Source organism: Ictidomys tridecemlineatus, chromosome 3 (genome assembly GCF_052094955.1).
Source record: "Ictidomys tridecemlineatus isolate mIctTri1 chromosome 3, mIctTri1.hap1, whole genome shotgun sequence".
Taxonomy (NCBI): Eukaryota; Metazoa; Chordata; class Mammalia; order Rodentia; family Sciuridae; genus Ictidomys; species Ictidomys tridecemlineatus.
The window spans coordinates 33,400,436-33,427,052 of record NC_135479.1 but is presented as its reverse complement, the minus strand read 5'-3'; the positions used below and the strand labels follow the sequence as shown (position 1 = coordinate 33,427,052).

Sequence of the window (26,617 nt, the reverse complement as noted above, 5' to 3'; positions counted from 1 at the left end):
CACAATTAAACAGAGGAATTCAGGAAGAAGTCCATCTTAAAAAAGACTTTATGATTTAGTAAGTACTGGAAGCACTTTTTCTACTCTGTTGGCCTAGTTAATTAGCTCCTTAAGTATTGCTCCAAATGATAAGTACAGAAAAGTTAATGCCAAAGAATGACAACAGAAGACTATCTAATAAAAAGGCTCCAAATATATCAAACTACCTTTGTTTTACTAGAGTTAGGTAAAGTTTCTAATGTCTATATTTAAGATGGTTTGAAAACTTGTGTTTGGAGTTTAGATCCTCTATGGTGACACCTAGCCATAGAGGAATGTAAGTAAATTTAAATTTAAAATGGCATGCATATATAAAATTTGATCAAAAAATTGCATTTTAAGTAAAGAAAAGATTCTACTGAGAAAACATGTTGAGAACTATTTTAGCAGACGTTCTTATGGGTCCCAAAGTTTCAAAAGTATAATTTCCAGACTAAAAGAAAATCTACTTTAAGATTATACCTTTAAATTATCTAAGTATTACTTACCTTCTGTACATATATCTCTATATACTTTTGAAGATTATTTCTATATAAATACAGCACCAAATCATGGACAAAGTCAAATCGATCACACACAATGATAAGTGGTAACTGATCTGTTAGTTTTGCTTCCTGAAAAAAACAAACAAAAAGAAACTTAAAATTTCTTTCTTTCTTTTTAATTTTAGTACTGGGGTCAAACCCAGGGCCTCGCGCATGCTAGGCGAGTGCCCTACCACTGAGCTAAGCATAAATTTTCTTGTACGAGGTTACAAATCTATGTAAATGTGAGAATCTGTTCTATGCTGATGGAAAAGGCTCACACAAACTTTGCTTTTCTGTTGAAGGAGGAAATGTCCCAATAGCTGAGTGTACATGTCCCAGTTTCAATAAATTTTTATTAAGCAACACTTAGATTCACACAGGAAAATACCAGGTCCTTTCCACACATATGCTTCTATCAAAATAATAACAACAACAACAAAAAAAAAAAATTAAAATTTGTGAACCATCAGTGGAACTCAGTTTATAAAAGTCATCATACTGGGACTTTTATTAATGGCAATTAACAATTAAACTGAATTTGGTGGCAGATTTCATCACTAAAGTCACACTATCAGAAACAAAAACAAAAACGGCATAAATAGCTCACATTTGTTTCAGTGATTTATTTTTCTACCCCTCCCAAACCCCAAGCTATATAGCCAGCCTCTAATACTATTATAATAAAGCCAACAAGGAGAAGCATGATGGTAAAGGCCATGAATTAAGAATATCACATGTTGCTATAATAATAAAAAGGAAAAGAAAAAGAGCATTTAAAGAAACATCTTTAAATTGCCATTTGCTTTACCATTACAAATATCAAGCTACAATCCTATTTATAGACTGACACAGAAGATGTTAATAGACAGGTAGGTTAAGACCTGTACTGGGCATTTACCTGATACATGTCCTGTTATATTCCACAGATATAAGGAACAGCACAAAAAACAATAGTTTTTATCAGGAATTCATTTATACACAGTGAAACATTCCTCAATAGATGATTCCTCTACAACAGTCTACTCAAGAAGTAGAACAACTAATAAGCAGGATAGGACTTTCCCCAATAATAGCCACTAAGATTATTTCCAAGGTTAGAATAAAGTGGTTAAGACTAGGGTACATTCACCCAATCGTAAATTATGTGAAAATAAGACTAGAAAGTGTTCAGAGAACACCAAGAAAAATTAAATAATAAAAGTGTCTATAAATGGAAGTGAAGTCCAGTTACCAATTTTTTGCATTAAGTGTAAACCAAGTACTTGTTTAAAACTATAGAATTTGTACTAGTAATAGCTACAAGAATCATTTTTAGAATTTCCATCTAACTAAACAAAAATTTAAGTCACGTTTTCCCTGAGAAAATGAACATCAAGAAGTGGATCAATATGGGGATATTTCTCAGTGGCACAGTGTTTGCCTAGCATGTGCAAGGTCCCAGGTTTAATCCCAAGTACTGGAAATAAAAGAGGATCAACACATTAGTCTTATTCCTTACCTTGTTTATATACATATGAAATACTGTATACTTTATCACTAGGGGAAAACACAAGAAATCTAAAACTATTTAGGTATTCTATTCTTGTGAATGAGTCTTTTAAGACTTCTGTGGCTTGGAAAGTGAGACAGGAGGATCATGAGTTCAAACCATACCCAGCAAAAGTGAGGCACTAAGCAACTCAGTGAGACCTAGGGATAGGGATGTGTCTCAGTGGTTGAGTGCCCCTGAGTTCAATCCCCAGTACCGAGAGAGAGAGAGAGAGAGAGAGAGAGAGAGAGAGAGAGAGAGAGAGAGAGAGAGAGAGAGAGAGAGAGAGAGAGAGAGAGAGAGAGAGAGATATTGATTGATTTCTGTGGCAAAGACAAGTAACTGTATTCCAAAAGAAAATTTAAGATTGAAAAAAAAACAGATGAGAAATAAGATATTTCCCAATTGCCTAAATCTGCCTATGATTTAATTCATGGAAGTAATATTCTTTTTTTATATTTATTTTTTAGTTATAGATGGACACATATCTTTATTTTATTTTTATGTGGTGCTGAGGATCGAACTTGGTGCCTCAAGTGTGCTAGGCGAGCGCTCTACCTCTGAGCCACAATCCCAGCCCCTGGAAGAAATATTATTGATATTCAAAATTATCTACTAAATGGTTAATCTCCATTGATAATGGTTAATGATTTTAAGATCAAAATAAAAATTATATAAATATATCCAGATTCTTAAACATGAATTTGTTCAATTAACAAATATTTACTGAGTAGCTATATACCAAACTCTGTTCTAGGCACTGCAGACATAGCATAAACAATAAAAGCAGAGTTGTTTCCTCAAGGGAATTACATTCTAGTAAGAAGAGAATATTTCACATGGCAGGCATTATAATGAAAAACAGATCAAAGAGTAAAGACTTCGGGCATAAAAGCAAATGTCTTGAGGCAGAAAAGCATTGTGGAGGTTCAAAACCAGCAGACAAAGAATGGTAGAAAATAAATCAAAGGTAGCAAGGAGCAGACAATGAGTCTAAAGAACAGCTCCATACTTTCTGCAAGAGAGCTACAGTTCCATAAATTTAGGATATGAGTCAAATGATGGTAATGACTGTCTGGTCCTGCTCATAAGGTGTTTTAACCTTGCAGGGTAGGGGTGAGGTTGGCGGGGAGCAGTTTGCTGGGGATTCTAACCCAAGGCCTTGCACATGCCAGCCAAGTGCTCTTCCAATGAGTTAGAGCAACACTTCTCATAGGATACATTGAAAGAGAGGTTATATTCTACCAGTCTCTGTATTCCTGGAGGCTAGCACATAATTTACACCCAAATATTTAAGATTAAGTTTAAAGAATTATTTTTCTAATGATTACAGAATGTTTACATACAACACCAATTGTCAGATGCTTACATGATTTCTTCTGTAGCTGGTACCTCCAACATTAAGTTAATAGTAACAATGAGAGATACCATAGCTATATATAACAGATCAATAAAGAGAAGTGAATAAAGGGTCTAGAGTTCATTCTCATTAATGGGGTAAAGCTGAATACAATAGTAGCATTGAGCTACCATCTCAATTTATTTAAACTTAAAAAATTCACTTCTAATTCAGCTAGATAAAAATTCTTTCAAGGAAGAACAAAAAATGAAATAAACTCACCCAATAGATGGGGTCAGCCTACAATGTTATTCCTATCTTATTTTCAAGGACCAACAACATAGTTTATTAATAATGATTATCACTATAAACATCCAGAGTAGGTACTTGAAAAATTACAGCTTATGGGTGAACAGCTAGAAACACTCTGAATGAAGAAAGCTTAATTAAACAAAATCTAAAACAGGTCAGAATGGTTCAAAGGCTCATAATTCACATTTGGTCCCCCTACTATATCAGGCTGACACCAAATTCACAAATTCAGATCAAAGAGTAAAGACTTCGGGCATAAAAGCAAATGTCTTGAGGCAGAAAAGCATTGTGGAGGTTCAAAACCAGCAGACAAAGAATGGTAGAAAATAAATCAAAGGTAGCAAGGAGCAGACAATGAGTCTAAAGAACAGCTCCATACTTTCTGCAAGAGAGCTACAGTTCCATAAATTTAGGATATGAGTCAAATGATGGTAATTCACAATGTGGATGGGAATCCTGATTTAATTAGATCCCATGGGCCAAGCAACCCAAAATTGCCCGATCCCAGTTTTTTTGTTTGTTTTATTTCCTTTCATTTTGAGATGAGGTCTTATAGTGTTGCCTTTAACTGTTGTGAGTGGCCTTTAACTCACAATTCTTTAGCCTTGATTTCACAATTCTCCTGTTCTCAGCCTCCCAAGTAGCTGGGATTACAGGTCCATACCATTCCAGGCCAGAGCATTTCTTTATTTCTTTTTTTTCTTATGGTAATGGGGCCTGAATCCAAAGGCACTCTACCAGTGAGCTATATTTCTCCAGTCTTTTTTTATTTTTAGGCAGGGTCTCACTAAATTTCCCAATCCTCCTGCCTCAGCTTCCAGTGTAACTGATTATAGCTCAGGTGGCTCTGCCAAATTTCAAAGCATTTCTTTTGAAGTTCAAGAATGTAAAAACCAGCCAGGTAACTGAGCCTATAATCCCATCCCAGCAGCTTGGGAGGCTGAGGCAGAAGGATCATGAATTCAAAGCCAGCCTCAGCAAAAAGTGAGGTGCTAAGCAACTCAGACTCTGTCTCTAAATAAAGTACAAAATAGGGCTGGGGATGTGGCTCTGTGGTTAAGTGCCTTTGGGTTAAATCCCTGGGGGGGTGGGAGGGAGGAGGGGAGGAAGGGAGGGAGGGAGGGAGGGAGGGAGGGAGAGGGAGAGAAAGAGAATGTAAAAACTAAAAATGGTAATAGTTAATTTAGTTCTGCTTGAACATATATGATAACTCAAATATTAAGAGACTAAAGAAATTAAAATTGAAGCATTAAAAGCAGAGAGCTACATTTTAAAAAAAAGAAGAAATCATGTAAGCATCTGGTAGTGCTTTCTTTTTTTTTAACAACAACAAAATAAACAGTAATGATACTCAAAAAAAAGGAAGTAAGCCTCTTCTTACAAACAGGTGTTAGGGTGTACAAATCAAGAATCAAGCATTAAAATCTTTCTTGTGGAGTATTTTTTTTTTCTTTTTTGAAACTAGAAAATTTGGGTTCAAACATATCACACTTGCCAGATTCCCTATAAAATTCATGATGGCCAAGAAACCGTAACACTATAAAGCTACATACTGCCAAATTTAAAACTTTACATCCCCCACAAAGTAACTGATAGGTATAAAACAAATGCTAAAAGCTAAGTTAAATATTAAACAAAATTGACTGCCCTTAGATGTGTTCTAAAGAGTTAATGCAGTGAGTTTTTACTTTTCTGTGAGTGAATTCATGTGTCACAAAGCTGAGCTTTCTTGGTTTGATCTTACCTTTGATTTTTTAATTACATGATTAATACTGTATTTTTTAGAGTCAGGCATATTTGAAGCTAGAAATAAACAGATTTTTTATATACAAATAGAGGCTCCTCAAAATGACACAAAGAGCAAGCTGGTTTTAATATTGAAAAGAAACCTAAATGATTTTCTAAAATGACACTGAAAGTAATCAACCACTTTTCAAAAATTTTCTTCCAAAAATTAAAAATGAAAAAGAAAAAAAGGAAATGTTCTTTGAGACAATGCTTTTTTAAAAAAATTTTCAACAGATGGTCACTCACTAATTTCCTTCCCTATTTCAAAGAAACCACAGAGCATTAGGGCTTAGAAAATAACCCAGCACATATTTTGACAATGCTAAGAATTTCACATTTAGAGGAAAGAAGAATTTTAAAGTCATGACCAAAATCCTGTAGAAATGCTGATCTTCAAAACAACCACAAGACACATTACTCAAAAAAAAAAAACCACTTACCTTGAGAAAATTCTTGACTCTCTCAGGATCATAGCAGTTGCTTTCTCTGCAGATTCTTTCAACTTCTTTGATCTGCCCAGTCTTGCAAGCGGCCTGAATATATTTAAAGTGCACATCTGGGTCCTGACTAAAGTTAACAATAGATCCCAGAAAATAAAACAGACCTTGAAGAGACAAATAATTGAAATTAAGCACAGAAGCATTTTTGAGAATGACAGAACTAAAAAACATTTTAGCTATTAAAAAAATAATGTACTTGAGAGAGAAGGATCACACATTCCAAGCCAGCCTGTCATTAGAAGGAACTTTCAAAATGAAGAACTAAATGAGTAGGGATATAGCTTATTTGTAGAGTGCTTACCTAGCATGTGTGAAGCCCTGGTTTGAATCCTTAGTACCATAAAAAAATAAAGCTCTGAACATTGTTATGCTAAATACTCAACTATAAATCCATTGCTTAAAAAGCTCAATAAGGTCAGGTACAGTGACTCTTGCCTGTAACCTCAGCAATTTGGAGGCTGAGAAAGGAAGACCATAAATTCAAAGCCAGCCTTAGCAACTTAGCAAGACCCTATTTCAAATTGAAAAATAAAAAGGACTGGGGATGTGGCTCAGTGGTAAAGCATCCTTGGGTTCAACCCCCAGTACTAAAATAAACCCCAAAAAGGGGGAAAAAAACTTAGTAAGAATACTAATAATCCAGTAACCAGTTTGATAAAATGGAATAGCATTTTAATCCCTACAGAAAATTCCACCCATATTTTAATATTGATTGATTGTTCCCAGGGGAACTTTACCACTAAGCTATATTCCCAGGCTTTTTATTTTTTATTGAGACAGTTTTACTAAGTTGCTGAGACTGGCCTCAAACTTGTGATACTCTTCCCTCAGACTGTGGCGTCACTGGGATTACAGGTGTGTGCCATCATGTCCAGTCAATGTTTCTTAATAGTTTACAAATATATTAGGGGCAGCTACTCATTATCAAACCAATTATATCTATAGGAGAAGTTTTAAATGAAGTGTCATATACCAAGTGTTTTTCCATATGCAGTTAACAAAAAAATACAAAAGTAGTTTGAAAAGAATTTAATTCAGTGCTGTCCATAAAAACTTTCTGCAATGACAAATAAAGCTGTCCAGTGTCCAACGTGGTAGCCACTAAAACCATGTGGCCAATAGCATAGCTAGAGTGACGAATGAACTAAAGTTTATTTTATGTTAATGACAAAATTTAAATAGCCATATGTGGCTACAGGCTAATGTACCAAGAGTAAATTAGTACATATTAAACATACAGAGAGCAACTAAGAACAGAGCAGGGAGGAAGAGCAGAAGGAAAAGATTAACATTAAACAGAGTCATGAGGTGGGAGGGAAAGGGAGAGAAAAGGGAAATTGCATGGAAATGGAAGGAGACCCTCATTGTTATACAAAATTAGATATAAGAGGTTGTGAGGAGAATGGGAAAAAATAAGGAGAGAAATGAATTACAGTAGATGGGGTAGAGAGAGAAGATGAGAGGGGAAGGGAAGGGGGATAGTAGAGGATAGGAAAGGTAGCAGAATACAACAGTTACTATTATGGCATTATGTAAAAATGTGGATGTGTAACCCATGTGATTCTGCAATCTTTGTAATGTTTTGAATAACCAATAAAAAAAAATTCCATTCACTTCGTATAGCTAACATTTTCGTTAATTTCTGGTTTATTGTTCCTATATTTCATTTTTCAAAAATAAATAAAATAAATAATTATTATATACAAATTTATATTACATATGAATATATGCACAGGAATATATGTATATAAGTCTTCATGCGTATAAAGAAACATTTATTTTGTCTTATGATATATATTCTCTAACATATATCTATAAATAAATACATAAGTGTGTGTAGATCTATATATCTCTATATATATACTGTAGTCTCTTGCATTTACTTTTAAATTTAATGTATCTTGGAAATCTCTTCACACTAATTCATAGAAGTACTTCTCATTTCTTTTCACAAGTGATAATACTCTTTTGTGACAACCATCAGCGTATGGCTGGGCATTTAGCTTTTTCACAATATTTTGCTAAAGTAGCAAATACCAAAATATGGTATTTTGGTATAAATATTTTTATTTGTTGTTTCTCAGTATAATTTTGTTGGAAACTTTTTGTTTTGATATGCCTGGAAGAAATATACATTTTCTATATAAAGAAAACATTTAATATAATTAAAAATTTAAATTACAAGTAATGACAAAGTATAAAATCACAAGGGACTGTATATTACAAATGCTGTCGACACTTTATGAGATGATGTGAATTTGTATTAACTGTTACAAGATATAATTGAATACAAAAGACCAAAACATGGGTAAATTTGGAGTCAAACCAAACTGTTACATAACTGAAATAAAAGCATTTTGTAATTAAAAAAATAAAAATAAAAATAAATAAACATACAGAAACAGATAGCAAAGAAAACTCTTACCCTTTCTGTCTAGAGCACTAATACTAGAAAGAGGGCAGAGAATAGGCTAACTGGAGACCAGTATTTAGCTAATGAACCAAGAACCACCTAATAGATATTACACTAATACTATACAGCACTAGTTATCATCTAGGGGTTACCTGGCTTGTCACAACTGGTGGAGTCGATAGTACTGGCATCTAGTGGGTAGAAGCCAAGGATGTTCCCACATACAAAGGACAGCCCCCACAAAACAAAGAATGTCTACAGTACTAAAGATTAAGAAGTCTTGCTGTATAGTAGCAAGTCACAAAATGTCCTTGGCTGGAATCACTTGCTATTATGAGAATCAAACAAATAAGCATGAAATATTAGTATAAGTAATCATTAGTATTTTCATTTTATCCTGTTAGGACAAAGTCAATGTATACTTGTATCTTAAAATTCTGTCTTTAGTTCATCTATAAAGCATCCAGGCAGATAGTCTTGCACACTCCATAGGATCTGACATTTATTGAGAGAAATAAAAATTAAATAGTAAAATGTCCCATAAAATTAAACATTTAGAAGGTGGCCTAATCATAAACATACCTCTTCCTGGCTATCTGAAGTGATTTTTAAGAAACTCCTACTTACCTTCAAAACTTTTGAAAGATTCAAAAAGTTCAATCAGAGATTGAGTTGATAGTTGTTCATGATACTTAGAAGCCACCTGAACACAGATCTGCAGATTCTGACGAATGTTAGCAGACAGCATGGCTCTGAGACATTCTAGAGAGTCTTCTACTGATAAGGACCCAAAGTAATTCACTAACCACTAGAAGACAAAATAAATGAATTAATAATGCTGAACCTCAAGGCAGTATGAAATTACTATGTTGTACTACAAACACATATTTAGCATACCAATTAACAGGTAAGAAATGAAATACCTCAGGGTTAAGAAGATGAGTATGAACAACTGCACGCTTTATATCATATAAATCAGTGAAGTGTTCTAATGCACGCTGCAGTAATCCAGCCTTTTCACAAAGCTGAGCAATATGAGCCCGATCATAATGTGTGAACATCTGATTCCCTAGAATAGCATCTGCAACCTATAAAACCAAACAGGATGAGTTCATTTTATCATCTCATTTATATCAGTAATTTCAACAGTGAACTGGTAAAATAAAGCACAAAAAAAAAATTAGCTGAATTTTGTTGAATAAGGACTTGGTACTTCACAGCTCCAAATAATAATTTATAAATCTCTGAATAATTACTAAAACGGTGTTGTAAACATCTAAATAGCATAAAGCACATACTTGAGGTGCATGCATAAGGTTCATCTCAAGCAACCGCGTCTGTAAAGGACCTTCAGATGGGCGATTATTCTTTAGAGCATCAAGTAAGAATGCAGTACATTGCTGGATTAGATTGTATTCCATGAAAACGTCCACAATCTACCAAACAAAACAAAAAGACTTTAAGATACTATTGACAAAACATGAATGAAACTAAGCACAATCTTAGTTTGACAGTGCTGGGAATTGAACCCAGGGCCTTAGTCATGTGATCTAGCACTGAGCTACATCCCCAGTCCATCATCTCTTTTTTATGTATAAAATCTCACAGAACAAAAACCATATTTAAGTCAAGTATGTTAGTGCATGCCTATAATCCCAGGAGCTCATTCTCAGCCACTTAGAAAGACCCCATCTCAAATTAAAAACTTAATATTATTTAGCAATATAACATTACACTTTAAGAAAAAATTTTGTCCTCTCCTCTCTGCTCTTCAAAAAAATAAAAGAATAAATAAATAAAATCTGCCCTTTAGAGACTCAGTTACTTTTAGTGTTTTTTAATCTATGAAATATTTCAAAATATATAATAGCAGAATATAATCAAACTAATGAATTTAAAATTTTTATAAACTTCAAAAACATACAAGAGTACATACAATATGCAGAACTCACTTGCACTTTCGACATGCCTCACTTCTTTCCCTGCTGACCAGTGGCAGCCACTCGCCTGTTTTATCATATACTAAATATGAGTATATCTATGAATAAGTGGTACTTGTTTTGTATGTTTTAAAACCATATAAATTGAATCAGAGTGTTTATTCTTCTCCAATTTTGTTTTATTAAGATACTTAATTAAGTTTAAGATACACAAACTGAAAATTTAGCCCATTTTCTACAAAGTTGTGTAAGTCAGATTCCCCCCTCACTCTCCATCTCAGTCAACTACAGAATATATTTGAATGCCATTACCTGTGTGATATCAGCAAGAGGCTCTTCATCCTGAACTAACATTTGAGCAAACTGCTGTCCCTGATCTGGACTGATACGCATTACATTTCTCAGCAGAAAGATCCAATCTGGAGTATATCCAACCTAAAAAGGGACAAAGAGTTAAACCCTGCTGCCAAGTTTCATTTTTATAGCATTTAAAGGCATTTTCTTTTTCTTTTTTAAATATGTTTTTAGTTGCAGATGGACACAATATCTTTATTATTATTCTTTTTTTATTTGTTTATTTTTACATGGTGCTGGGGACCAAACCCAGAGCCTCAGGCATGCAAGGCAAGCGCTCTACTGAGCTACAACCCCAGCCCCTTAAAGGCATTTTCTACAACAAAATCTTGCTAACTATTAGTGAAAGCACAAATTCATTTATAACTTAAAATGCTCAATTAAACTTTGGTTTTGACAAATCTGAATAACTATAAATTTAATAATTGATTTATCCATTTTCAACAAATGAGCATTGCAACATTTGTTCTGACATGTTAAACACACTCCTCTTATCCTAAATTCTTACAAGCCATGCAAGAGTAATTATCTCCATTTTCTCACATTTTCAGTTAGTGTAAATTCTACATATCAGACTTCAGATAGGATTTTTATACATTCCAAAGTAATTCAAAATTTAAGGAAATTCACCATTGAAGTAACAGAATATAGGCTGATTTCTCTTAATAATTTCAAGAATTTATGCTGAAAATGTTTCATTGAACTCACTTTTTTAGCATACAAAACAATCTTCTGAACTTGACCTGTTTCTGCAAAGCACTGAATGACTTTATTTGGGACATTAGCCCTTAGGTACACACTAAGTGCCAATGTAGGGTCCACAGATTTTACAAGATCACCCAGTTCTTCGGAACATTCCAGCTGTCCAAAGGAAAAAGATATTGGTTAGTGATCAATGAGCTGTTTTATAAATGAACAGTTGATACTATTTCCCTATATAAATAATTAATGATAGACTTAATTACTCAATTTCCTAGAATTATTATAAATATGCAGGGATTATGGCTGGTAACACTCTTGATATTACATTCACAGCAATGTCTTAGAAATACTGCCCATCAAACTTCACACTTGCAGATATTAACTACCACCTTGTTAGGAGTGTAAGTACTTTACTTTCAACAGAACCTTACACCTGGTAAGAATATTAGGATAATTAGATTATGTGGCCTCAATTTTTTAAAAAATAATGCAACATTTTTTTAAAAAATAATTATTTTAGTTGTTGATAAACCTTTATTTATTTATATGTTGTGCTGAGAATTGAACCCAGTACCTCATATATGCTGCAGTGTGGTGATAGAACCCAGGGCCTAGTATATGCTAGGCAAACATTCTCTCATTGAACTATATCCCAGCCCAATAATATAACTTTTAATGTAATGTCAAAAATGAAAATTTGAAATTGAAGGAACAGGGCTGGAGATGTGGCTCAAGCGGTAGCGCGCTCGCCTGGCATGCGTGCGGCCCGGGTTCGATCCTCAGCACCACATACCAACAAAGATGTTGTGTCCGCCGAGAACTAAAAAATAAATATTAAAAAATTCTCTCTATCTCTCTCTCCTCTCTCACTCTCTCTTTAAAAAAAAAATGAAATTGAAGGAACAAAACAAGATCACTGCAAAGATCATTATTAAAATTAAAGTATAACCTATATGTCTGAAGGACCTAAATTCCATCACATTCTTGAATTTAGGATTAAAACTGTGCTGGGTGTAGTGGTGCACACCTGTAATCCCAGCAACTCAGGACACTGAGGCAGGAGGATTCAAAGCCAGCCTCATCAACTTATTAATGAGACCCTGTCTCAGAATAAAAAATAAAAAGGGCTAAGGATGTAGCTCAGTGGTAAAACAACTCTGGGTTAAATCCTTTTTTTTTTTTTTTTTTAGAGAGAGAGAGAGAGAGAGAGAATTTTTTAATATTTATTTTGTAGTTTTCAGTGGACACATCTTTGTTTGTATGTGGTGCTGAGGATCGAACCCGGGCCGCACACATGCCAGGCCAGCATGCTACCGCTTGAGCCACATCCCCAGCCCCTGGGTTAAATCCTTAATACCAAAAAAGGAGACTTAAAGTTGCAAGGCAAGACACTAATTTTACAAGGTCAAAGAGATAAAAATTTAGAATTTTTAGGTGATATACAGGCAGATATACCCATCTATAATTATAGATATACCCATCTATAATTCAAACTTTCTTAGCTGCCCAATCTAGAAATCAGATTCCTAAAAGTTTTGTTTTATATGCAAGTTGATTTTCTACTTTTAATGATAACTTCAGAGGCTAGCTCTCATAACCAAATGTTTTGCTGAAAATTAGAATGCCTATGAGAGCCTATATCCTTTTCCTTTTTCTCTGGTACTGGGAATCAAACCCAGTGCTTAGAGCATGCTAGGCAAGTGTTTTATCACCAAGCTACATGCCCAGACCAGAGTCTGTACATCTTAACTAAACATGCTAACTAAAGAAGAGTTGACCAGTGCTCTCTTGGAATAAATGAATCCTGTATGACTGTTCACAAAAAGAGTTAGTGACACCCAAAAAGCTGTTACATAGGTCAACTCAGTTACCTTGGCTGTTCCCATCCTCCCTTATCTTAAACAATTAGGACGGACCTCAAATACTCGCTAGTATGGCTAGTAACTATTCTTCAGCAGAGACTCCTGTCCAAGCATCCCAACTCTGAAGTACTATCCTCCAGTATCCTCTAAGATTGCCAGAAGCTGGGTCAAGAAACAAGGACTTAGAATTAGTAATGTAAAACTACCACCAACATACACTAATGGTGAAAGGTATTAATTTTAAACTTATTTGAGTGTTTTGAACAGTGCTACCTTTACTTCTCTACAATGGCATAAAACATGGAATTTAATACTACAACTTGGTGCAGAAAGGCTTTTTGTATAGTGCTATGAAAAAATTTAATAGTAGTAACAGATTGCTTAAATTTGTGTGGTGTCTTACAAATAAGTAACATGTAGTGGTTGTCTGTTTCTCAGTCACTATTTCATGTAAGAAATAATGTGCTCTAAAAAACAGTATATTCACATGCTCTGTGTAATGAGAAATTAAGTACTGGGTAGATCTAAAAGGCAAAGAGAAATCCCACAAATCCTAAAGCCAGTTAATATTTTTTAAAAAGTTCCCATGTAAAACCAAGTTAAATATTTTTTCATGTAATACCAATTTACATTTCATGAAATCACTATCAAACAGTATCTCATTGCTAATCGGTTTGCTCTCTTATTAATATATGTATGATCTAGCACGTTATACAATAGTTTTTCTTTACATTTGTTTACCAGTAGCAAATATCACAATTTTGATGACACTCTGGAAATTCTAAAAGAAAAGACAACTTGCATTGCTCAAATTACTGTGAATACAGTTGTTGAATGTAGGATAAAGAATATATTCCTATGTTCAAAAGAATTTCACATATATTAACAAATATGACTACATGCTGGAATAAGCATTTTGCCCTAAGCTTTTGTTAGAGCCAAAGAACTCCAGGTTAGTAATTTTAACTACCAAGCAAGAATCTTGAATTCTAATTATAAACCTAAACAAAGATATCTCACCTAAACATCCATAAAAATAGATTTTCAAAGGAAATAAATACATGCACTTTAAGCAATGTATTTTCTTATTCTATTTTAACAATAAAGAGACATTTTGGTGTACAGCATAAACAATTTTAACTTGCTAACATTGTACTTAATTCAATTAAAGTAGAAATATGTCAATACAAATTAACATACCTTATCTTCTTTCAACCATTTCTCCAGAAGCTGTTTCCGACCTTGTTGAAGTACAGGTCTACACAACTCTAAGGATTCATATTTGTTTAACTGTCCCTGGTCCAAAAGGATTCCAAAGTACTGAAGTAGAGGAGAAGTCTGTCCTGGCTGAGCTGGGACACTCTGGAATCGCCGGATGGTGTCTGGAGTACGAAGTATTCCCTTTAAGAAGGAGAAATGTTAAGGACACCTCAAAGTGGCTCAAATACCACACAATCAATCCTATCTCTCTCTCTCTCTTTTTATTTTTTTTAATTTTTTTTACTTGTTGATAGACCCTTATTTTGTTTATTTATATGTGGTGCTGAGAATTGAACCCAGTGCCTCACACATGCCAGGCAAGTGTGCTGAGACACAGCCACAGCCCCCTATATATCGAGTCAATCTTAAAAGGCATGAATTCATCAAAAAGCTAAGCACCAAAAAAAAAAAAAAAAACAAATAACCCAATCAATAAATGGACCAAGGACCTGAACAGAAACTTCTCAGAAGGTGATATACAATCAATCAACAAATGTATGAAAAAATGTGCATCACTGCTAGCAATTAGATAAATGCAAATCAAAACTATTTTAAGATTTCATCTCAGTCCAGTCAGAACGGTAGCTATTATGAATACAAACAACAATAAGTGTTGGCGACGATGTGGGAGAAAAGGCACACTCATACACTGCTGGTGGGACTGCAAACTGGTGCAGCCAATATGGAAAGCAGTATGGAAATTTCTTGGAAAATTGGGAATAAAACCACCATTTGACCCAGCTATCCCTCTCCTTGGTCTATACCCAAAGGACATAAAAACAGCATACTACAGGGACACAGCCACATCAATGTTTTCAGCAGCACAATTCACCATAGCTAAATTGTGGAACCAACCTAAATGCCCTTCAGTAGATGAATGGATTAAAAAAAATGTGACATATACATACAATGGAATATTACTCAGCAAAAAAAGAGAATAAAATCATGGCATTTGCAGGTAAATGGATGGAGTTAGAGAACACAATGCTACGTGAAGTTAGCCAAATCCAAAAAACCAAATGCCGAATGTTTTCTGATATAAGGAGGCTGATTCATAGTAGGGTAGGGAGGGGGATCATGGGAGGAATAGACGAACTCTAGATAGGGCAGAGGGGTGGGAGGAAGCAGTGGGTTAAGAAATGATGGTGGAATGTGATGGACATTATTAACCAAAGTACATAAATGAAGTCACGAAATGGTGTGAATATACTTTGTATACAACCAGAGATATGAAAAATTGTGCTCTATATGTGTAATAAGAATTGTAATGCATTCTGCTATTATATATAATAAAAAAATTAATTAAAAAATACTCAAAAAGGCATGAGTTCATCTATTAAAACTAAATTTCAAATCTTTACCAACTGTTATAAAGATTACATCAATGTCTATCATACTTCTGGTTTGATGTTACAAAATTATTCAGAATCAGAAATATACTAACTTAAGTATGACATTAATATATAAAAGAATAAGCATAATCATGAATTATAGTTATTAAATAAGCTCACATTAAATCAAGTACAAATTTCATAATTTATACTAGTCAGGACGGTAACATCCAACATAAACCAACATAAAGGTAGACTGGAATACATTCAGTCCAATTTCTGATTGCTCTACCTTCTAAAATTAAAAAGAATCTGCTTAGGGCACAACTTTTAGGAATAAAATAAGCAGCTTCCATTTGAGTTCCAACAGTATTAAACATAAGTACTAAACATTATTACATCTATGTATATCGTAACTGCCTAGATCTATAAATCCTTCTAACATGAGTTTTAAAACACTAATCAAATCTGGAGGCACTGACAATTAACTACTAAAAGAAAATGTAAACTGAAAGTAGTTTCTCTGTGTAAAGCTGATTCCTCTTCTAGCAATATTAAAAATAGGATATTTATTTTAACCCAATCATACAATTTCATTTTCATGACTATTTACCTTTGGTGCATTTGCAGCCACCTTTGCAGCCTCTGAGTAATTTCCCTGGGCAAAAAGAGCATTAAATTTCCGAGCAAAGAGTTCTTCAGCACCTGCTAAATTGTTACGTACAGCCATCCTCAAAGCCAAATCAGGATTTTGTAGGACATTGGTGATGTAAGGAATTATGTTTTCTTCTTCCACACACACCGACAGAACCTGCAATTCAATGAAAATGACTCTGAAGAAGCCTTGAATACAAATAAAACCTGGGGCTCACTGGGAGGAAATTTAAAGTATATTCCTCTTAATTTTATGTTTAAAATTTTTTTCCAGTAATTTTTTAAATTATATTTTCATGTCTAGCAGCCAAATTATACTCAATGGTTGGAAGAGCACAAGAGAAGGAATCACAGATTCCTTAAGCACCTAACATAATGTAAGACACATAGTAGTATCACAATAAATACAACATCAGTAAATGTAATTTCTAATTGCTTCTGTCCTGACAACAGTATACTCATCCTTGATCTTCCTTAAAACTCCACTGCCACAGAAATGCTGACTACCCTACTTGCCCCAAAAGCTAAATTATTGTCAATTGCCCTAGAGAAAGAGAGTCCTTTCCTGCCCATTCATCCTACTTCCCAATGCAGAGCTGGTTACACACACACACCCTAGTTTATAAACTACTTATACTATCCCTAAAAGTTCTTCTCAAACTATTACACTGATTATCCATTTCTCAGTCAGTAGTCCACATGAGGAAAGGAGCTTGTCTTTGGTTAACCATATTACTAACAATAGGCAGTGTTCAGCACAAGCACATCCTTATATCTGTTGAATAAATGAAAACGGGAAATTTCTTTCCCAAGAAGTCAAAAATATTTAAGAATTCAGTAAACTAGATAAATGGTTAATAGTCTTCTCTGTTTCACTATTCCTTTGAAGAAAAATGAAGACATTTTCACCTCTGAGATTCTTTCATTTCCATAGGTCAGAACTCCATCCTTCAAACCTAGGCTATCCTGTATCTGCAACATGTCATTCTATTCTATACTGTTAAAAGGAAGTAATTAAGGAGGTTTGGAGGTATAACTTAGAGGTAGAGATGCAAAGCACCGGAAAGGTTCTAGTTTCAATCCCCAGAACCAAAAAAAAAGAACAAATTCAGTTCAACTCTCTGTACTTCATGCTTTCTACTGATCACTACCTTAGTCTTCACCAAACATCAAATCCACAATTTCATCTCTTTTATTCTTCAAGACTGTTTTAGAAAATTTCTAGAAACTAGTTCTTCTATTGTCATGTATAACTAATTAGAATAAATAAATGAAAAAAACCAATGAGGCACCATTTCATGTCATTATAATGAAAAGTCTGACAACATCAATACTTATTAAATATTGGCAAGGAGGGGAAAAGAAAGCTAATGATAATGCATTATTTTATTTATTGCTTAAGTTTCAAAGTTTCGTTACCTGCCCCTTTCTGTTTACTCCAATTATTCCAGCTGTAGCTTCATGAGGTGCAGTAACAAAGATTGTTTCTCCACTGATTCTATTCATGTAGATACAGGTACCAGTCTCAAGATCATAGAGGTGGATATAACCATACTTAGTAATCAAGAATACAACATCATGCTTTTCACTGATCTGTAAAAAGAAAAATCAACCCTTTAGTAAAATAATGAATTTAACAACAAAAAAAAAAAATGTTTAGTACAATTCCATTTTGGAGATGTTTCCATCTCCAAAATGGAGAGGCTTATATGAAAAATGAAAAGGTAATATTTAAGGTTTCCCTCAATTTTATAGCACATTTAAATGTGGGATATCCCAAGCTCTTACACAAAACATATGAAAAAGTATAAAATCTATAAGACAAAAAAGAAGACAATTCTGATAACTTGACTTAATACATATTACATGGAAAAGTTATTTTGTTTTTTATTAAACAAAGTTCACTAATAATCTTTATTTTAGAATAAAGCATCACATACATTGCATCAACTGTGAAATGATATTTGAAACAATTTCTTGTAAGAAGGGAGATTTTAAAAGCCCATTTGTTTTGCATTAAGATACCTGCATTGCAACAGGAAAGTCATTTTGTGCTTCTGGAGGAAAGAAAACATCTACTGCCTTCTTTGGAAAAGGTTGGTTCCCTGTAGGCGGTGTGCCAACTTCAATGATATGTAACTGATCAAAAGAAAATGAAATTTATGTAAATCTTTAAGCTGTTGATCATAGCAGACTTGAAGCCCCAACCTGGAAACAACCAAAATTTCCTATAATAGGTGAACTGTGATTGAGACATCCATACCATGGGATACTCCTCCATAGGAAAAGGACACAAAATTCTCACAGACACTATGCCTAGGGTGTGAAGCCTATCTAAAAAAGTCAAATACTGTATGATTCCTTTTACATAACATTCTTGAAGTAACAAAACTATAGATGGAGAATGAATTAAAGTTGCCACGAGTTAGCAATGGTGGGAGAAGGGGGACTATAAAGTCATGAGGAAAATCTTCACAGTGATAGAATATTTATGTATCTATGTATCTTGAATTTACTTGTGAGGAAATGACAAGAGACCGGTAGAATTCCTATTTTGTTTTAACTGTACTACAGTCTTGCAACATGTAACTCTATTAGAAGAAACTGGGAAAAGGGCAAAGGGGATCTCTCTATACTGTCTTTGCAGCTCCCTTTGAATCTACATTATTTCAAAGTAAACACTTTGAATATATAATCCCACCTCAATCTCCTTGAAATAAAGGGCACAGAATGGTAATACATTACATACAAACACACTTTCTCATGATTTTCAATTATAATTTAGTATTTCCAAACAGAAATCTAATTTATTAATTTACTGCTGTGTACCTATTCTAACACAGGAGAGTAATATATACCTAAGCTGTCTCTCTTCATTTATGTCCTATAGAAGTAGATAAAACATTTTGGTTTAAAATGCATGATCCTGTACATCAAGAGAAAGAAAACAATGTCAACAGGATACTATTTTATGTTTTTCTTAATATACTAACAAAAAACAATTCAGTTTCCAAGATATGCCACATGAAAGTTACAAGTTCTCATCTTTTATTAGGAATGACTAGCCAAATTGAAAAACTAGTGTCTCTCTTCAAATCATGGCAGAGCCAGTAATGGTGGCACACAACTGTGATCCCTGCAACTCGGCAGGCTGAGGTTGTTTGAGGACAGCCTCAGCAGCTTAGCAAGACCCTGTCTGAAAATAAAAATTAAAGAAGACTGGGGTATAGCTCAGTGGTAAAGCACCCCTGGGTTCAATCCTCAATACACTACTCTTAAGAAGTCTTAGCAGACTCCTAATATAGAACAGGTAGAAAGTAAACAGGCTCAAGAAATAGGTTTTTAGACATTCTTAAAATCATAACTGAAACTTTTCAGTACTAGTTTTCAAAAAAATGCCCTACCCTTCTATCCTAAGGACGATAACTAGTTTCTAAACCTATTTTGTCTTCTGGTTTAAATTCCATCAATTCTTATCTGAATATCAGTGTTTTCTATCCTTATTATATTGAGGTAGGATTACTCCTCAATTCAGAAATTTTAGGCAGAATTGTACCTCTCTCATTGCATATGTTTCCTCCCCAATTGAGAGACTGTAGATGATCATATTTTAAGCAATCTCTATCTTAATTCTTTAAAAAAATCAGGGAAAAAGACATATGTTCTAACAAAGTTAAAGGTAATTTATGGTTTGCCAAGAATCTACACAATCTTCTTGATTGGCTACAGAAAGGACAGCAAATAGTGCCAGCCTTCCCTTGCAGAATTACCCAAAACTTTTATTCCACTCTTCTCAGAGCTAAGAGGCAGACAAGTAACTTTGCTTACACTGGAATTCAAAGAGGGAGTTCAGGACATGAAGTTATTAAGACTTTAGAACTGCTGCTCTGGCAAAGGAAATGGCAGGCAAACTGATTCTCCAGGGATCCAGCAGTGAAGGCATAGTAAAAACAGAAGTGTTAAAGTTCTGTGGCACAATTTTTGGTTGGAACCTTGACTGCTGTCCATTCTCCCTTATTTTTCCTCATTCTTCAAACTTGGTTGTACAGGCATCCTTGCTACCATCAAGTATCCAATATCCTTTTACTAAATTTTCAGTGCTGTCAATCAGACCTGTTCCTACTTTCTATAACTTAGAGAATTCAAACAAAGTACTTCCATTTGTCCAGGTGATTCTAATACATAGCCCAGGTTGATAATCTCTAACTTAAGGCAATGTTACTCAAAACATGGTCCACATTCCATCTATAAAGTCACGTAGGGTATTTTAAAAGGCTGATCATGGGTACAACTTAAGGAATCAACTCTGGTTTAAAAAACATGAATATTTTAGCAACCCTAATGAGTCTATGCAGAGTAAAGTCAACAAACACTAATGTAAGGCCTTTCATATAAAAGAAACCAAAATAAAGCATGAGAACAGCTGACAGAAAAAAATTGTGAAGAATACTATTTTAGAAAAATATCACTAGACAAAGTATTTGAATACATTAAGTCACCACAAATCTGAACAATAACAGATTAACAAGAAAGGGAGATGATTATTTTGAATTTAGAGGAGTAATCAATTAGTAGCTTAGGTGACTGAGGCAGGAGGATCTCGAGTTCAAAGCCAGCCTCAGCAATTTAGCAAGGCACAAAGCAACTTAGCAAGACCCTGTCTCTAAATACATATATGCATGTCTGTCTGTATGATATATATATATATATGAGCTGGGGATGTAGTTCAGTGGTTATGCACCCTTGGGTTCAACCCCCACCCTCCACGCCCCCCAAAAAACAACAAATCTTACCTTCCCTCCAGCTTGACCTCGTACTGCAAAACAAAATAAAGTTGACTCTTCTGCATTTCCTTCCATTTTAAACTGTGCAAAGCTAGCTGCATGTCCTTCAATGGGCTGAGATACTTTCCTATCTACAGAATACAGCTGCATAGCTCCCACCACACGATTTTGCTATAAAAGACCAAAGAAAATAAAGTATGGGGACCCAATGAATCAGTAAGTTCCAGATTCATCAACAAGTGAAATAATTAAATACTTAAATCATCTTCAGCAGAATTTATAATTCATTATTAGTCTTTGAATGTAGATTTAACATATCTTAACTTGAAATTCAGCTCAGAGCCAGGTGGTGGTGGCATGTGTGCCTGTAATCTCAGAGACTCAGAAGGTTAAGGCAGGAGGATCACAAGTTCAAGGCCAGCCTCAATAACTTGGCAAGGCCCTAAGCAACTTAGCAAAACCCTATCTCAAAATGAAAAATAAAAAGAGCTAGGAATGTACCTCAGAAGTTAAGTGTCCCTGGGTTCAATGCCCAGTACGACACAAAACAAAAAGCTCCAGCTCTGAATATTACCTTATTAAAGCTTAACATGTTTAAAATATGACTTATATTTTACCATGATTTATACTCTTAATGCAAAAGATATTTAAAAATTAATTCTGCAGAAGAGTATATATTCACTCTATAGTAAGTTCCAAGCCGTGCTAACTGAAGTCAATTTCTATTTAATCTTCAAGTAAGAGCTAAAACAATAAGAGCTCTGAAATTCTGTCAGCATAAAGGAGTTAAGCCATCAACCTCTATTTGCAATAAAAAAGAAAAAAAAAGCGAGAAAAAAGTCTTCAGTCAAATTTAACAGGACTAAGTAGAAAAGACCTACTTCAAAATAAATTTCATCTGACAAAATAGTTCTCTATAAATCTTTTATCAAAAACTAGAAAACTGTTACCTGTGCAGATATGCCAGTTAGAAGTAACCACTTCTGCTTTGCATCTGTGCGATAATTGATAATCTGGCATCCTGCAAGGCTAGAATGGCGATCAAACATTTTCACTGGTTGAGATTCTCCTTCCATACTCCAATGATAAACTGCATTATCCGTAACAAGAGCAACCGTATTCAAAGAAATCCATTTCCAAAAGGTGACATCATCGGTCATGGTATGGGCCTTCATTTTACTTTTCATTTCAATGTTAAATATCTGAAGAGTTTTCCCAGCTAAACACAGAAAAAAAAAATTATGAATCATTTAAAAAAAATAACATTCAAGATAAATTATACCTAGCTTCACTAGCTCTGTAACTTCCAAAGTGGTTCTATAATAAGACTAATGACCAATTATAGAAGTCATATTTATAGAACAATGACCTTTAAAGATAATAGCTGAGATTAAGCAAACAATCTACAGCTACTTCTCAAGCAAAAACTATATTACCTCTAATAAAACACAATTTAAACAGAAAGCATGACTTCCACAGGATTCTAAATCCCAACTAAAACCAATTCTAAAAAACAGCTTTCATAACAATGATGGAAAACAAAAGTTGTAACCTTCATACTTGTAATTAAGTATGTTTTATAGATACTAAGATAGTTGTATGTATAATAGACAAAGCAAATCTAACAAACACAAAGAGAAAAATGTCTACTTTTAAAAATGTAGTCATCTCTCATCCAACTATATTTTAAGGAAACTGATTTTTGAAAAGAACATCTACTTCAAAATTCTGCCTTGTTACCACATAAGAGAATTGCATGCTACATTTAATTGAAGATACAAAGGGAAGGCAAAGGTGCTGGAGAAAAGGAGAGGGAAACAAAAAGAGGACACGTTTCAGGTTCTGTTAATATACTGGAGGTAAGAACAAAGTTCAAGCTTCATCCAGTTAAGACAGCAAGCATTTAGTTAAAGGAGGAGGATGAAATTTGCCTTGAGTATTAAAAAGTCCACTGAGTCAGAAGCAAGGGCTTATCATTGTAACCCAAAAATCTATTACAGCCCAAAACTGATTTAATTGAAATTAATGGAGGTCAAAGCCATAGCTATCACTACACTATCCAGATTCATCCTTAGAGACCAAGGAAAACTCCATTCCTGAGCCACAGAGAATCTGGCTTCTAAAGGACAAAAAACTGTAACACAAGGAGGGAGGTGGATGGTGGGAAAGGGACAAAGCACAATAGCTTTGTACCACAACTTTTCTTACTACATATGAAAAAAAACTTCTATAAGACAAAGTATATTATTTCCATCCCACATAAGATGTAAATTACAATCAGACTTGAAAAATTGTGAGAGTTATAGTCCTGTTTATAAAAAGAAACCATGAGGATTAAAACTGGCTTCAGAGAGCAACAGTATTTTGTAATGATTTACTTTCTTTTGCTGCCTTCCCCAGCCCCCTCATTATTAGACTTTTGTTTTTACATGATAGGGGTTGAAATATATGTAAGTGGGATGATTTGGGGAAGGGGGCAAAGGATGACAGCTCAACTCCATAATTCGGACAAACAGGCACAAAGCTATAATATATTTCACAATGCTTTAAAAATCTTGAATTTATTCTTTTTATGGAACAGGACAATAACTAATACAATCTAATTTAAAATAACTCACCATCTGCACACATAAGAAAGCATTAAGAAATGTGATAAGATAACAGTAACATTAAAAATAGAAAAGAATTGAAAAAAAATTAAACAATGGCCTTGTAAAATAGTTTTGAGAGCTGCTAAGCACTTTAAATTCTTTAAGGAGACTGAAGGGAGTCCAATACCTTAAAGTATAAAATATAGCATTTTGTTTCTATTAAAAAGTGATAACTGTCACAAAACTTCTGGTACCAGGTGAAAGCTGAACCATCTTTCCTTAAGATGAGATAAACTCTTGCCTTAGATACACATGGTTACTTATTAGTTTGAATATGCTCATTTGAACACTCTCACTACCCATTTACCTCAAAACTGTATTACAGGTTGAGCATCCTAATCTGAGAATCTAAAATGCTCCAATATCTGAAATTTTTTGAGCATAATGAAACTCAGAAAGTTTTGGATTTTGATGCATTTCTGATTTTGGATTTAGGATTAGGAATGCTTAACCAGTAAAGTATATGAACATATTCCAAAATTCAAAAAACTTAAAAAATGTTGGTCCTGAGCATTTCAGATAAGACATACTTAACCTGTGTTACTAAATATACAGTTCAAGTCATAAAGAAAAGTTTGGATAAAAAGTTCAACACCTCTAAGCTAGGCATAATAGCACATGCCTGAAATCCCAGTGACTTGGAAGGTAGAGAAAAAAGCAAGACCAGTTTCAACAACTAAGCGAGGCCCTAAGCCTTGAGACTTTGTCTCAAAATAAAAATAAAAGGTCTGGGAATGTGGCTCAATGGTTGAATTCTTCCTACTATCAAAGAGAAAAACAACAAAGCAAAAAAACTGGCAATGAAACGCCTTTTCAGGAGTCAATTTAATTGTTCTTGACCTAGCTTTCTTTCTTTATTTTTTAAATTGATTTTATTTTTTTAAATATACGACAGAGGAATGTATCACAATTCTTATTACACATATACAGCACAATTTTTCATATCTTTGTATAAAGTATGTTCATGCCAATGACCTTTCTTTAAAACTTCTATTATAAAGGGTCAGGTACATTCTCATTTTAAAATTCAAAGAAAAAAGATTAATCAAAACAGGCTCCCAGATAGTCAAAACTACTGAACTCTGTTTAGAATGATAGGTTATACATTTCCTTTTCGTAACAACTAAAATTAGTCTGAATGATCTCAAATTCTAGATTTCTAAATTTTAATATTTACCTATATACACACACTTAACAATCAGTGTAAATTCAAACCATGTTTATAACTTAATTATCTAAATGAAACAAAACTCTGAAATATAAAAATGAAAAAACAAGCGGATTATCATAATAAATTTTGAAATGTTTAGCTCCTAATACAGTAAAGGATATTTTACTTAGAATATATTACTAATTTATTTTCTCTAAAGAGATATTTTTAGCAGTTTTATATATCATAAAACTTAAGTATATTTAAGACTTAAAATCATTCCAAATTGATCCATTCTAAAACATTTCATAGAAATATCCCAAGAAAAAACCATGAAAGTGAAGTTCAGTATTAGCCTTAACTTTGTATATCTTTTTATTTAATTCAATACACCTAAAAAAAACCCAATTATTGTACTGCATAAAATATATATAGGAAGAGTTTTAAGAAAAAAATTCACAATCTTTTATACCTTTCAATGCAATTACTTTGCTAGCTGGATTCATGATGGCACTGTCTGCTGAAATCGGTCTTCGAATTGGATTACTTGGGTCATTCATATCAATGATTACCACCTGAGCCTGCTCGCCTACTTTTTCTCTAATGCAGATGAATTTGTCTGACTCCATAGTCAGGGTACTGAAGCCAATATTTGCTGGGTTGATACCAAGGTTCTGGAGCTAGAAAAAAATGAATAAACCACATTACCAAACTAGTTAGAAAAAATGACATTCACATATTGTTATCATTATAAACTGTCACTTATACATTAATCTAAGGTGACAGCTTCATTAAAGTGAGGTAATTAATAAACAAATAATGGACCTTCACATCTTCCCATAAACATGGCATTCAATTGTTTCATTATAACTTCATGGTTATACACAAAGGTAGAAAATATAGAGATGATTTTAAAAGAAAGCTCTAAGATTTGTGGCTCAAGATTTGTGGCTCATGTTTCTTTGAACTACTGAACTCTTTTTCCCAGTACCAGGGATTGAAACCACAGATGCTTAACCACTGAATCACATTCAGTTGCTTAGGGTCTCTCTATATTGCTGAGTCTAGCTTTGAACTTGCAATCCTCCTGCATCAGCCCCCCAAAGTGCTGCAATTACAAGCGTGCCACCAAGCCCAGGAGAACCTATCTTCTCTTAATTTCCTGAACATTTAATACAGTTACTTATTCCCTGCATTAGGCTTCAGGTATCTATAAAGTTACAGAATAGTGAAAGATTTAGAATGTTACAGAGTTCTTGATCTAGAGGAACTTGGATTACCAAGAGTAGACAAGTACACCAAGTTACAATACTGTGCAAAAGTGCCAAAACAAAGATAACAAGGGATGCTCTTTTGAAAAAAACCCCATAGCTTAACGTAATGTCTTCAAGGAAGACACAGAAGAAAATTAAAGAGAATTCTCAAAAGAAGAAGCATATGCTAAGGCACAAAAGTACATGTAACTTCCTTAGACAGGAAGTTA

The 26,617-nt window shown here is 33.9% G+C and overlaps 1 protein-coding gene across 2 annotated transcripts in view; it reads right to left on the bottom strand.

Moving 5' to 3' along the window:
* Cltc (clathrin heavy chain) overlaps nucleotides 1-26,617 on the bottom strand; it is a 66,485-nt gene that overhangs the window by 19,253 nt on the left and 20,615 nt on the right. For both annotated transcript variants that reach the window (XM_013357028.4, XM_005321560.3), the window contains exons 2-15: nucleotides 25,607-25,814; nucleotides 22,284-22,552; nucleotides 21,343-21,504; nucleotides 18,575-18,688; nucleotides 17,969-18,142; nucleotides 16,509-16,706; nucleotides 14,505-14,705; nucleotides 11,449-11,601; nucleotides 10,699-10,821; nucleotides 9,745-9,882; nucleotides 9,370-9,534; nucleotides 9,074-9,254; nucleotides 5,974-6,137; nucleotides 528-653 (exon numbers count right to left, since the gene is read on the bottom strand). In XM_013357028.4, the coding sequence (XP_013212482.1) occupies nucleotides 528-653; nucleotides 5,974-6,137; nucleotides 9,074-9,254; nucleotides 9,370-9,534; nucleotides 9,745-9,882; nucleotides 10,699-10,821; nucleotides 11,449-11,601; nucleotides 14,505-14,705; nucleotides 16,509-16,706; nucleotides 17,969-18,142; nucleotides 18,575-18,688; nucleotides 21,343-21,504; nucleotides 22,284-22,552; nucleotides 25,607-25,814 (2,376 nt within the window). The remainder of the gene's footprint in view (nucleotides 1-527; nucleotides 654-5,973; nucleotides 6,138-9,073; nucleotides 9,255-9,369; nucleotides 9,535-9,744; nucleotides 9,883-10,698; nucleotides 10,822-11,448; nucleotides 11,602-14,504; nucleotides 14,706-16,508; nucleotides 16,707-17,968; nucleotides 18,143-18,574; nucleotides 18,689-21,342; nucleotides 21,505-22,283; nucleotides 22,553-25,606; nucleotides 25,815-26,617) is intronic.